Raw genomic sequence first — 13,336 nt, 5'->3', positions numbered from 1 at the left:
GTCGCGTTGGATACAATATTAATCGCTGTGCGGAGTTTACAAATACTAACAGTTACAAATAATAACATTCTACGATGCGATAAGTATTGAAAAACAATTAACGAAACTTGCACTGTACATTAGGTACTGCGGGCTGTGTGTTGCGCGCAGGGTTACCAAGTTAAAATTTTGCAAACAGACCAGATCGTAGGCCAGAACGCTTAAAATCCGCCCAAACTTTAGTTTTTTGCTAAATTTCTAAAACCGCTTGTTTAGCGCCCACAAGTGGCGGACAATGTGTATGATTTTTTTTTGGAAAAACAACTTGCGCGCCCCATTTGAGCGTTTTTGCCACTAAGTAAGTTTTGATCAAGCTACTGACTGGCTGACATAACGTACGTAATCTGCAAAATAGGCTGTATTCTAATCAGTGTCGACAATTTGGTCGTCATTTTTCAAACACTTTAACGTGCCTTTTGGATCTCTGGCGCTACTCACGTTACAACTAGGGATGTAGCGAATATTCGGTTTGCAAAATTTATACGGCCGAACCGGCCAATTACGAAAATATGTGAGCCGAATAGTTTTTGTTGCGATTCGGCCGAAACCGAATCTTTTACCTACACAAATTTAAAGCACATGTGCTTAATAAGGTAATATACAATCATTTATAGCAGGGGTGGTCAACCTGCGGCCCGCGGGTCACATGCGGCCCTTCTTTAAAGGTTGTGCGGCCCGCAGAGACGCTTGGATTTCAAATGTACTGGCAAAGGAGTCCAACTATTAAATAATTTTGAGCTGATTTATGCGCCCGATGCTATTTTTCTGCGACCTGGCATTATAAAGCTAGAATCAAATACGAATTATGCTTGTAGTTAAGCATATTTGGCAAGCAACAAAGCAAAATCACTTGGTGTTATACACAGGTGCGGCCCGCGATCCAATTTTGACATTTGTAATTGGCCCCACAGTAACAAAGGTTGCCCGCCCCTGATTTATAGTAACTACACTAAATTCGCATCACCATCAGTTAATTTTTTTAAATATCGTTTTGCCCAATCCAGAATAAAAGTCAGAAATTTATTGGCAGGCTGGGAACCATGGCGGAAGTAGCCTTAAAACCCACAGAACTAAAATGTTGATGAAACTCAACTATTCTGCAGCAACGCTGTTTGCCTGTTAGTAAATTTACAGGTCAAAAGCGTAGCGAACGACTAGACGTCTTAAATTTGAACGATTCGGTTTGTCAGGTAGCATTTATTTAGTTTCGGGCCCAATTTAGCCATTTCGGTCCATCTCTAGTTACAACCTTACAACCTCTTGTCCTAGATTTTTGCTGCTACTAACATGAACTTACTTTCATTACTGGGATCACCTCTAAAGCGTTACCAGCAAATTCAGGTCAGACCAGCAATTCAGGTTAAAACAATACGGGAGACCTTGATTCGGTGTAAGCCTTCAATGGGCCTGGCGTTTTATGCCTTTTGTTACTACTGTACAAACGTTTTTAATGCAAACAGGATGCGTGTGTCACACCGAAACTGATGATGACTAAACAATTTGTAAATCTGTCGGTAAAGTGAATTAACGTAGGCTAGATATGTCATTTTGTCAATTGTTATGAAAGAATTTTCCACGTGACCCAGCATTACTGTTTAACTACATTTTGTCGTCCAAAGTATTAAAATACCTACAAGTGTCCATACGTTTTTTTAGAGTTGTGCCATTTCGAAAACAACAGCTTAATCCCGGATTGGCACACAATATATTATTACAAAACGCCCAGTTCTTCTGGCTACTGTGAACACACCACACCATTTAGTCTCGATATGAGGCACGCAGTGTGGGTACTTTCAACTTATATTGAAGAACCTTTTGTGCGCCGAGCTTCCTACTCAATTAACATAATAATGACAGATAAGTTGTGGAACTACATTCACTGGTCGGTAAAATACATTTGTTGGTCTACAAAATATATTTACTGGTCTACAAAATAAATTTACTGGTCTGAACTACATTTACTGGTTAGCAAAATACATTCACTGGTTAGCAAAATACATTTACTGGTTAGCAAAATACATTCACTGGTCGGTAAAATACATTCATTGGTCGGCAAAATACATTTATTGGTCTACAAAATACATTTATTGGTCTACAAAATAAATTTACTGGTGTGAACTACATTTACTGGTTCCCAAAATACATTTACTGGTCTGTAAACTATATGTACTGGTCTGCAAAATATTGCCCGACCTAATCTGGTTCGTACCGCAAAACAGTTGACTTGACTTTAGATTTAAGAAACGCAATATAGTGTACATACATTATTTATTGTCTCGTGGTAATCTGGCCACAAGCAAATTAATACAGACAGTTGCTTTTTGAGTTTGCCCAGTCACCAAACAATTAAGCACTGGTCAATCTACATTCGGCGTTTTAGCACATGTACATAAAGTAGTGAACAAATACAGCTTAAAGCGAACTATTTAACTAGAAGGGTGGCTTTCTGATATACTACCATTTTATATATTCTATACGATATTTACCAATTTACTATACACATCATTTGATCTACACATATGATTGTTTTTGTAAACAAAAACGAATGGGTCCCCACACGCGTTTTTGTGCGGATTTACGGTAAACAAATGTTGCGGTGATTTTTAAGGACAAATTTTTAGAAAGCATTAACCCAACAATAAAAAAATTTTGTTCGTATTCTTTTTGCACTATTATTGTCATATAATTACAAAAACTTTAAAAAAGAACAAAAAAAACTAGAAGGGTGGCTTAGCACATATTGCCCTTGCACATACACTATGATCTATTTTAAAACATAAATATATTTGTATTGGGTCCCATATTAGACATCGTCTTTTATAACCTTGGTTGTTTCTGCAGGCAAAAACTCATGGGTCCCCACACATGCAAGGTTGAAAATAATGCAATCCAATAGATAACAATGAGTAAGTTTGGTATTGTGAAGACAAACACAGTGATTGGTACTGTGCATATCTAAATATGCTATATGGAGTAAAAACTATTTAAATTAAAACTCATTTTAGGGGGCTAGTAGGATAACTAATTGAGGTTCAACACACACAAATTTAAAAGTAGGAAACCACAATGACTCAATCAATAGTACTGCAAAATTTCAGTCCAATCTGCCAACGTTTAAAATGTCAACCACTACAGGTGTTTTGAGCAACAACCGTTAATGTTTCTGACGTCAAAGGGCTGTTAACAACCCCCGAACTGCAATTGCGCAATAACGATAATTGGCATACTTTACAAGATATCCAAATTTTAGCCAATTCTGACATTGTTTACAAACTCACCCCTTTTAGGGGGCTAGCGGGGTAAATACTAGGGTTATCCGGAAAACAAAGTGGGATACACATCTACATAACTATATCTACCATCTGTGTAAATTTCAGCCAAATTCATCAGACATTTGATGGAAAAACGAGTCGGACAAACTTCGGGGAAACAATACCCATTTTAGGGGGCTAGCGGGGTAAATACTGGGGTTATCAACAAAAACAAAGTGGGATGCACATCTACATAACTACATCTACCATCTGTGTAAATTTCATCCAAATCCATCAAGGATTTGATGGAAAAACGAGTCGGACAAACTTTGGGTAGAAGAAAAAAGAAGAAAACAAAAAAAAACAAAAAACAAAACAAAAACATTTTGAGTAAAATCAATATGTGTCCCCTTCAGGGAAGGGGACCCATAATAATTTCAATTGATTCTCTTGCTTTGACCCAGATATTGTGGTCCAAGGTCAGGTTTCAAACACTTTTTTTTTCTAGAAAGCTGTAACAGTTGTGTTACAGACACTTTAAATTAAAAAGCAATTTGCTACAAGTGTATACATAACAAATTGTTTTTCATTTAACTTTGTTTCGCAAAACGAGTACCATTGACCTGTAGTAACCTCTCAGGGTGCACACGCCAAACGACTGTTTGACCTTTTGACACCGTTTTCAATAGCACGCAGTCCTTGGTGTTTAACAACACCGTTTAACCTAATTTATACATGCCTTGAGTATTGATTCCTAAATCGATTGCAAAAAAACGCTACGTTATGACGAAAGAAAGTTCTGAACTGTGTTAGTGATACCTACTAGTTGACCTTAAGTAACCCGTGGTCATGCGGCGGCCAACCTGACAACGAGCATTTAAAAAAACATTTATCTTGTAAAAATGTCAAGTTTATTTTTTCATCTTTATTTTCATTAACAAAGTTTTGCTTGACATATACGAAACTGAAGCACGCTTATTAGGTTTAAATCACGTCATAGGTGTGAAACCTTTGCCAAAACTGAAAATGTGAGTGATAACTTAATAAAACGAAATAGCATTGCTGTGCAAAACAGCTGATTTCTAATCACCGAAACGACGTGTCGTGAAACGTCTGTCCGACGTCAAGCTGAGCCCTTCTGCTATCGTAAACCAATGAGTTACTCTCTTGGGACTTCTGCCTACAGTGTCTTTCTTGACCAAACGAGCGTTATACACATTTACGTTTCGGGGGCCTGTGGGTGAACCGCTGGGTAATTCGGGGTCAAACTTCTGGAGGATCAAGTTTAGATTAATAACTAACATGTGTCAAAATTTAAATAAATTAGAAGCACTCTTTCTTTACCACATGAGCGATAAAAACCAACGTTAAAAATTTACGTTTCGGGGGCCTGTGGGTGAACCGCTAGGTAATTTGGGGTCAAACTTCAGGTGGACCAAGTTTGGATTAATATCTAACATATGTCCAAATTTAAATAAATTTAAAGCACTCTTTCTTTACCAAACCAGCGTTAAAAATTTTACGTTTCGGGGGCCTGTGGGTGAACCGCTGGGTAATTTGGGGTCAAACTTCAGGTGGACCAAGTTTGGATTAATATCTAACATATGTCCAAATTTGAATAAATTTGAAGCACTCTTTCTTGACCAAACGAGCGTTACAAACCAGCGTTAGACAGAAAAAAGAAAAAAAGAAAAAAGAAAAAAGAAAAAAGAAAAAAGAAAAAAAGAAAAAAAATACGGACAAAAACAATATGTGTCCCCTTCAGGGAAGGGAAGGGGACCCATAATTACATTACAAAAAGATAGGTGGTGTTTTGGTGTTTTATTTCAAATAGTACACGATCTAACAATTTTACCTTCCATGGTTTTGGATATTTTTATTAAATGCACCTGAATCGCTTCGTTTCCTACCTTTTCTTTGGTCCTTTGACTTTCTCAAACACTTCTGCTATGCACCCACACTTAATGTAATCGTAACACATATAACTTATGTACACAACTTACATTATGCCAAGTCACTACTGAAACTAATCGGCCCTTTAGCCAAATAATCTAAAATTTCGTCTCGCTGTTGCACTGAAAATCCCAATTCTAAGGTTCACTATTCACAATACATTATACTCACGAAAAATATTTCGCCTAGCACGTAAAGTCCCTAAACATCAAACAAGCACACTCCCAAACCATGCTAGCATACTGGCATAAGTTAGTCAATTCTATTTCGCTCGCGCGCTCAGCAAAGCGTGGTTAAAGTTCCGCACTAGTACTACCTTGAGGGCGAAACCTCTTTGTTGAAAGCGTATACAGTAGCTTTTTGTCGCGCAAAGGGGAAATCAACAAACCTTTGTAATGACTGTACTGTCAAGACTCCACCACTAGTCAGAATAGAACGCCCTATGGTACACGCTTCACCTGAAGTGAACAGTTACAAGGCAAGCTCCAGTTGAGACCTTTTGTTGCACCACACCCAAAAACCTTCTATACTATTTTTATTTCCAATATATCAGCCGTTTTAAATGTCATACCATAAATAATTTAACAAAAAACTAGAGATGTACCGAATCGACTTAATTTGGGTTGGACCTGAACCGAATGTTCGGCAGTTTTGCCGAATAAATGTGGCCGAAACAACTGAACCATTTATGCGAAGTCGCTAGCTACAGGCAAACAGTGGTAGTACACTACCGGAGAGTTGTGTTTCATTACCAATTTAGTTTTGCGCAGTGTCATTCATGGTTGCCAGCCTGCCAATAAACTACTGACTTTTTGTCTGGAGTGAAAAAAAAAACAATATTGTTTTAAAAATCATGATAGTTGACGCGTCTTTAGTTATGGCGCAGTTTAACAGATTGTGTGTTGATAAAGCAAAAACGACACGTTTAATTCGGCAAACCGAATATTCGATACATCTCTACTCAAAACAGTAGCGCTTCAACTGGCCTGTTTTTTTTCTGGAAATGAGGTGTATGTGAGTTTTTAAACAAATTCAAACGACCAAACAAAGTTTTGTAGGAACTTTAAACCGATGAAATTAACTGCCAAACAGAGTACATTGTGTTCAATTGTTTTTTGCTGAAATTAAAAAAAAACATTTGCGTTTTTAAAGGCCAACCAATTAACCTATACGTGCTGTTGGGACAAATGATGCCTGCGGGACTGAACTTCATTTTGGATTGAATTTGTGTTTAATTTCATCAACACAAGTGAAAACAAAATTCTTGCCACAACATATTTCTTTTTTGTGCGTCTTCTCAAAACTTAATCTAAAAAACTGTTTTAATGCTGTGTTTCACACAAAACATGTGATACTAAATCCCTTTACCTACCAAACATGAGCCACTTTGAAGCTAAAGTGAAATGGTAATGTTGCAACGGAGGCCAAACTAACTGTGACTACCGCTTTAGCGCAACAGACCACATCCAGGTGCTGTGTTCGCAGTCGGTCGCTATTGTTGACTTAAACTAGAGGCCTGCCGACATGTGACGTATGCTGGTCATCGGCATCAACCGTGAAAGGACGAATGCGGTCACACCTTTCCTGCCAGACACAACCTCAGAAACCAATCGTGGCTCAAGGTTAGAAACAACATTTAGCATTTACGTACAGTGCACTTAACATTTATACAGTACAACGTTATGAGCAAATACGCAAAACGGGACACATAGCAACCTACAGTTCTTTGGTGCCTGAAAGAAAACTACAAACAGTACTAGCACAACTTTGAATCGCTCCGCGCATTAAACGGAACCCTTTGTTTCTACTTAATGCAGCTTCATCGGTACTTGCCTGTGCACTGTCAACTCATACACTTGTGTGGGTTTAGAATTGTTGTTTCCATGGATGACATGTGACGTTGCAGGCTGCCTGGAGTGTGGTTATCTGATCAGTAAACTGTCATTTACTTCCTTACAATCGTGAGTATTCGGTACGTGATGTTCAATTGACTAGTGTGAAAATAGGAAATGTGTGTTTCGCTGTTAAATTGCTACGTTGGTGACACAAGTCAGGTCCGAAAACATGGCAAGAAGCAACTGACACACATACAACTCTACGTGCTTTTGTCAAGTCGTCCTTTGTTCGGCCACTACAAGAATACGAGGTACAATGTAACTTAATCGTACGGAATTGTCAGATCGAAGACTAACCGTTTCGACAGTGTTAAAGGATGACGTCCGCTGTTCTCACAAATATATTACGCGTATAGATTAGCAAGGACACTTCCTTTGCCTTATCGCTTTGTTTAGTCGCAATTCGCAAAGCACGTTTAAGCGCCATACACCCGACTATTGTACAGCCAGTCTAGATTAAAGTTTCGTTTTATTTCTCGGCAACGTCGTTAGAAGCCAGATTAAACGCATGTATCACTGTGGTTTTGTATTGGCCAACTAGTGCCATACTGACCGCTCCGCAATAACATTACTCGTTTAAGGCACTTTAAACCCCACGAGGAAAGAAAATTGTGCCATGTGGATTATTTGTCACGCCGTTTTCAATGAAGTGTAACATCTGGCCACCAGCTCTTCTATTTCTTTACTGTTGTCCGTAACATGAGACATAATTTGTTGCACTAAGGAAACCTTAGTTGAATGAAGGCGTTCACATTTAACTTTTAGGACAGTTCTACACTGTTTACGCGCGAGATCCTACATATAACCTAATTCACGCACGATTGCGCCTGGCTTTTTTTTTAGACTTATTCACATGCGTCACTAGCTATTTGCAACTAAACAGCACTGTCACTGTACCAATTTGAAAGAGTCATTTTGCACAGGAAACGTTATCGCATTCAACAGTTAAATAGGTCACTGATATCTAATTCTTGGTCTTAGCAAATATTGACTTGACTTCAAAATCAATTAAACATTCGAACTTACAGACTCTAGCGGCTAGCCAATCTCTTCTCCAGCTGTCAACAGTACAGTAGCCTACAAGACCCTGCTGTGCAGCTAACGTTATTATGGCAAGGCTGATTAAAATACAAAAGGACCGACAAATTGTGCGTCTTTCCTATCACACTGAACCGCAAGCTAGTCTGCCAGCTGCGATCAATAAAGCAGTAGTATGCTTGGAAACAACATTTAGAGCACTCTGGACAAAATAAGGTTTATTTCGCATTGGCTCGGGCTCGTTCATAAACAGCCTGTGCTGCTAGGATAGTGTTACATGTCTCAGGCACTTTATAATGTAGGTCATAAATAAAGGCTCGTTTAGCAAACCACCAAAGAGACTTTTACCTTTAATTAAACAGTATGTAACTTATTACAACACTGTATAACTAGACTTCAAAAAAATCTACTCTTACTGCCCTGGCTGTTTTCGATGTTAAATTATTCATGAATTATATACCGTACAAGACGCCACAACAGTAACGTTTCTCTGGAATTTCGTATTTCTCACGCAGCTGATCTAACATGCCACTAACACGAGGGTTAATACTCGATTGCTGACTAAATGCACGACTGAAAAGAATCTGAAAGCAATGGACCTATTCGGACAGAAATAGAAAAGGAAATGCGTCATGGTGCGACATCTAAAGAGTTGATAGATTATGTGAACTTTCACAAGGTGGCGTACTGGCAAATATATCTCACGAAACTAAAAATGGCCTGATGGGGATTTGTCCTAAAGACTTTTCTGAGTACAAACCGCGTGAATAAGAATTGGCTGGTCAAGGGCGCCGGAGTTTCCTTTAAAAAAACTTTACATTGAGAAAATATTTGTTGTAATGATAGTGAATATTTCAAAGTTAGACAGTTTCCTAAATACGACAGTACAAGCGTAAAATTGTATCCACATGCAAATGGAGTACACACATTACTTGTATGTCACACAAGAACTTTTTGAAAGAAAACAATTAGTTAGAGACCAAGGTTGAAAACAAACCTTTTACGCAGATTTGTAGTTTTCCGAACAAATTCAGCTTGCGAGTAACGCCAACAGTGACAAATTTATTCACAACAAAGTTCTATGCTTCCAGCTGCAACAAAGGTTTATGGAAAGTATAATTTCTAACGTCACGTTTCATACGGGTCACGAAACGTTGGGACTTTTTGTGTGGATCGCGACAAACGTTTTTCGATAGAACTTCATAACGTGACAAATCAAATCACAAATTTTTTCAAAAGTTCAGGCCACTTTAAAATCACACAATGATTTGGCAACACTGATAATTCTAATTTTTTTTGTTGGCAACCCTGATTTTCGGGCTACTTATAAAATGTGCCTACAGGCCAGCAGACCCTTAATCCGGCACTGGGGAATACTTTGCCTGACCCACAAATAGACTTTGAAACTCAATTCGAGGCATAAGATATTCAAATTCGCGATCTCTATGCAATTTGTTCAATTTTGGTGTAATACTTAAATGAAACCAATATTTTCAGATGCACACGCACACACATACATGACCTGATGGGTCTAAGCCGCTGTAGCTTACTTGGTAGTTCATTAAACAGCATAAACAGTAATACAAATCTACCAAGAAAAGTATTTCACAAAAAACGGCTGCAAAATAGCCAATCGACAAGTAATTATAGTTTTAACCATGACCTCAACGTTAAACTGACCAAGTTTCGTAAGTTTTTTCATCTTTGCTCAGTACCGGTCAGTATACCTGACAAACGCCGCTTCTGTACATTCTTGAGCAGTGGTTCCCAAACTTTTTCCATGACTGAACACGCGGAAGTATTCCCACAACAGCATGCATAGTATAAATTTTAACACCAGGTACATTTGTTGTATAATAAAACCACTGTTTTCATCAACATAGTGTTTGTTTCAATGTGACTTAATATGGCCTTGGACACAACAATTTGCGGAATCTCTTTTTTGGTCCTGTTGTTCCGGAGATGCTATGGTTGAATTAACGCAGCAACTTGACTAGTAAATCTCAAAATTACATCTAGCTTTAGAGGGGTGTTTTTAGATTATCTATTTTTTTTTGCATGCGAGGATTGCTAAAGCATGAAGTGCGAATGATCATGGTGTATTTTTAAGATTTTTGGTGACCAAGATACATCATTTTTTTTCAATTCAATTTTACTTAGTTAGAAGTTTCTTTAGTCCTTTTTTGCACTGCGGACCTGTTTTAAATGCTAAATTTTCTCGCGGACCGGTCTTTTAACGCTTAAATTAGTTTATCATCCCCAGATTGCACGAGGAAAATATTTAAAAGCACTTAACTTGAAAATTATACGGCCCGGTAATGAATACCTCGCGGACAGGCGGTTGCCGACCACTGCTTTAGTGGATAGATCAAATCCTTTCACAGCAGCGTCAAGCTTATAACCGGTTTTGTCCGATGGCAATTGTTGTGGCAAGCTCTTCGGTCTAGCCCCATCGTTTCACGACCAATTTTCCTCAATTCTTAGCCTGACATTCTTCGGGGTCGTCAAAGAAAACCTCTCGTAAAGACGGTATCACTTTAGGAGGCGCTCCGTTTTGCACCTGTTCACATAGCTTTCCAAACCAGAAGGTTTTGTCAGGAAGAGTCTTGATATTAGGATGAAGTCTTTCCACTTCCATTCGCTGGTCGTCCCAGGTCTTGGACGGGTCCTCTCGCCATTTAAAGTACTCCCTGTATGCTGTATCGTTCTTATCTAGATACATGAGGTATTTTGTAAGTTCTGCAGGTGAGGCGAAGTCTTCGGTGTGTATAAATGAGTGTGGAGGTGCCATGACAAGATAGTCTTCCTTTTTCGGCCCTCTAACCACCGGAACAGACCCGTAATAGAAGGCGTTCTTGGCAAACTTCTCCGTAATGTAATCTCTGCAGTGTAACGTATTTTCAAAGGAGAGATAAAACTTCCGAGTCCGAATGAAATCGACCATTTTCGCGGCTGGCCATTTATTCCCGAAGCACTTGCCGAAACGATCAATGTTGGGCATTGTCTTCAACATCTCATTTACATAGTTCAATCTTGATATTGAACCCTTTTTATTCTTGCATGAACTCACTACCCATGTCTGCAAAGATGTCAAGAAAATAAGTGCATAAATTGAACAATCCCCAATCCAGGGTCGCCAACCTTTGAACCCAGGAGAGCTATAATTTTGAAGTGCAGTAAAGTTATACCAGTAACTGAGTCGTTTACTACAAGTAGTCTCTTAACGACTTTAAATCACAACTACAGGGTTGAAGTTAAATGAATGTTAATTGGGTTTGCATGGATGAAAAGGTATATTTTTGTTGCTTGGATTTACCGCAACCAGTTGGAACATGCGCAGGTTGGCGACCGTTAACATGCGTTATCAAGTGAAACATCTAGCTATGGTGCTGGACATTGCAAGTTAAGTAGGGTCAGTAAATTTGGGTCGTCTACTTTTTTGATCAATGTTATAGTTAATACTCTTTTTTTTGTCAGCCGCTTTTATCACAGAACTCACAGTTTTCAGCCGGTTTTGTTACAAAAAGTCCATTGACAGTAGGCAGTAATGCTGAGCGGTTCGCTAATCTCATAAAATTTCGTGAGACGGTTCTATAGAACCGATGCAAACCGGCTGAATCCCACCGCTGCTCTTTCTCTAACACAGCATCTACAACACCGGACATATCAATATCGATTTTACTAACTTACCGCAAGTCCCTTCTTTGCAGCAATTAAATCATCCACCACCTTCTTGCCTTTTGGCAGATTGTTGTAGACGTTTCGAATGAGATAGTACGGTGCATAAACGTCACCATCCCTCCGATACGTCATTGTCCAGTTGAAAAATCCGTCATATTGATCTAGTTCTTTGTGTTCCATCCAACGGACCACCCACGGGTTTTCCCAAGAATACCACACAAAAAACTGCTTCGGATCTCTGCGAATGTATGGAAACTTTGGTCAGCACATAAACAAGAAACCAAACTTCCCTAAACCGAACGATCCGCAGGAAAATGTACATTTAGGATTGAGCACCAAGTAAAACTGCACAATTGCTTTATAATAACGCGCTGCTTGGTAACGCAAACAGACAAAACTTAACAAAATTTCTTGAGGTTTTCGTGTCACTAATAAGGTTGAGGAGCACTGTCCTAAAGGATACGACTGCGGAAAAGTTAAGAAACGCTACATTATACGATTAAAAATGCGAAGCCCGAGCTTATTGATCTTTCACCTGGGAAAGGGGTATCGTTTGGGGACAACAGTGTAATGAAAGACAATTGCCAGTGCCTCAGCGTGTTTTGACTTGTCGAAGGTGATTGTACAGTTTTCAAACACTTCCCCCTCCTGTGGTGGTTGGCTGGCAACATGCCAGGGCTTTTCCCACATCAGAATTAATCCGGGCTTCTTTGCCACTACTGGGGTGGTCACTGGTTGTTTAGTTGTTGTTGTTGTTATTATTTTTCTTGTTGTTGTTGTCCTGTTTGCAGTTGTTGGAGTAAAATTGGCCTCAGTGACAGTGGTATTTTTCGTAGGTCCAGTCAAGTTATTCTCATCTTTTGGTCCACTGTTGTCGACGTATTCGTCACTGGCGCTTATTTGGTGCAGCAGAGCATTAACTAGCGTCCCATTTTTAACAATAGAGCAGTAACGCCTCTGACTGAACGACACTAATGTATTGTCTGTCCACTTTAACATGAATCCAAGGCCAGTCAGGCAGAGTATACCAGTTACCACGGCAAGTTTTTGTGTGGTGCTTAAATTCATTGCATCCGATTGGTGTCGCAAGAACGCCAAAAGTTTAATATTGACATAGGCGTGTTCAGGGTTTTATAACGTCCTATAATCTAAAACCTTGAAGCACAAAATGTTAAGTTTTTAACGTATGGTATATTATTTCACTTTGCAAATTGTTTAAGGTTGCTTTGGTGAAGACGTCTGTAAAGGCAAAAAATATTATAAACCAGACATCATTGTATTGGTTGCGCTTTTTGTTTTGCGTAATATTTACTTATTGACATTAACCAGTTTGTATAGGTATAGGTAGTTTGTATAGGTGCGTATAGGTACAGCACAAAGCTGAAACAGTTTTACTAGACGCACTGTTTTTACTGCCTCATGGTACAGTTTTTGTGTTGAACGTTGTTTGCATACTATCCACGTCTCGACCGTAATTCA

General features: G+C 38.9%; 1 protein-coding gene across 1 annotated transcript; it reads right to left on the bottom strand.

The window, feature by feature from the left end:
• Window positions 1-8,995: 8,995 nt before the first annotated feature.
• LOC145222926 (alpha-(1,3)-fucosyltransferase 7-like) lies at window positions 8,996-13,008 on the bottom strand. The gene is made up of 3 exons (XM_080089173.1): window positions 12,393-13,008; window positions 11,867-12,095; window positions 8,996-11,255 (listed from the first exon to the last, which is right to left on the bottom strand). The coding sequence occupies exons 1-3, from the start codon at window positions 12,923-12,925 to the stop codon at window positions 10,650-10,652; spliced, it is 1,368 nt and encodes a 455-aa protein (XP_079945299.1). The 5' UTR covers window positions 12,926-13,008; the 3' UTR covers window positions 8,996-10,649.
• Between the last annotated feature and the right edge of the window lie 328 nt (window positions 13,009-13,336).

Source organism: Phallusia mammillata, chromosome 4 (genome assembly GCF_965637545.1).
Source record: "Phallusia mammillata chromosome 4, kaPhaMamm4.hap1.1, whole genome shotgun sequence".
NCBI classification, from domain to species: Eukaryota; Metazoa; Chordata; class Ascidiacea; order Phlebobranchia; family Ascidiidae; genus Phallusia; species Phallusia mammillata.
This window is presented reverse-complemented; position numbering and strand designations above follow the sequence as displayed.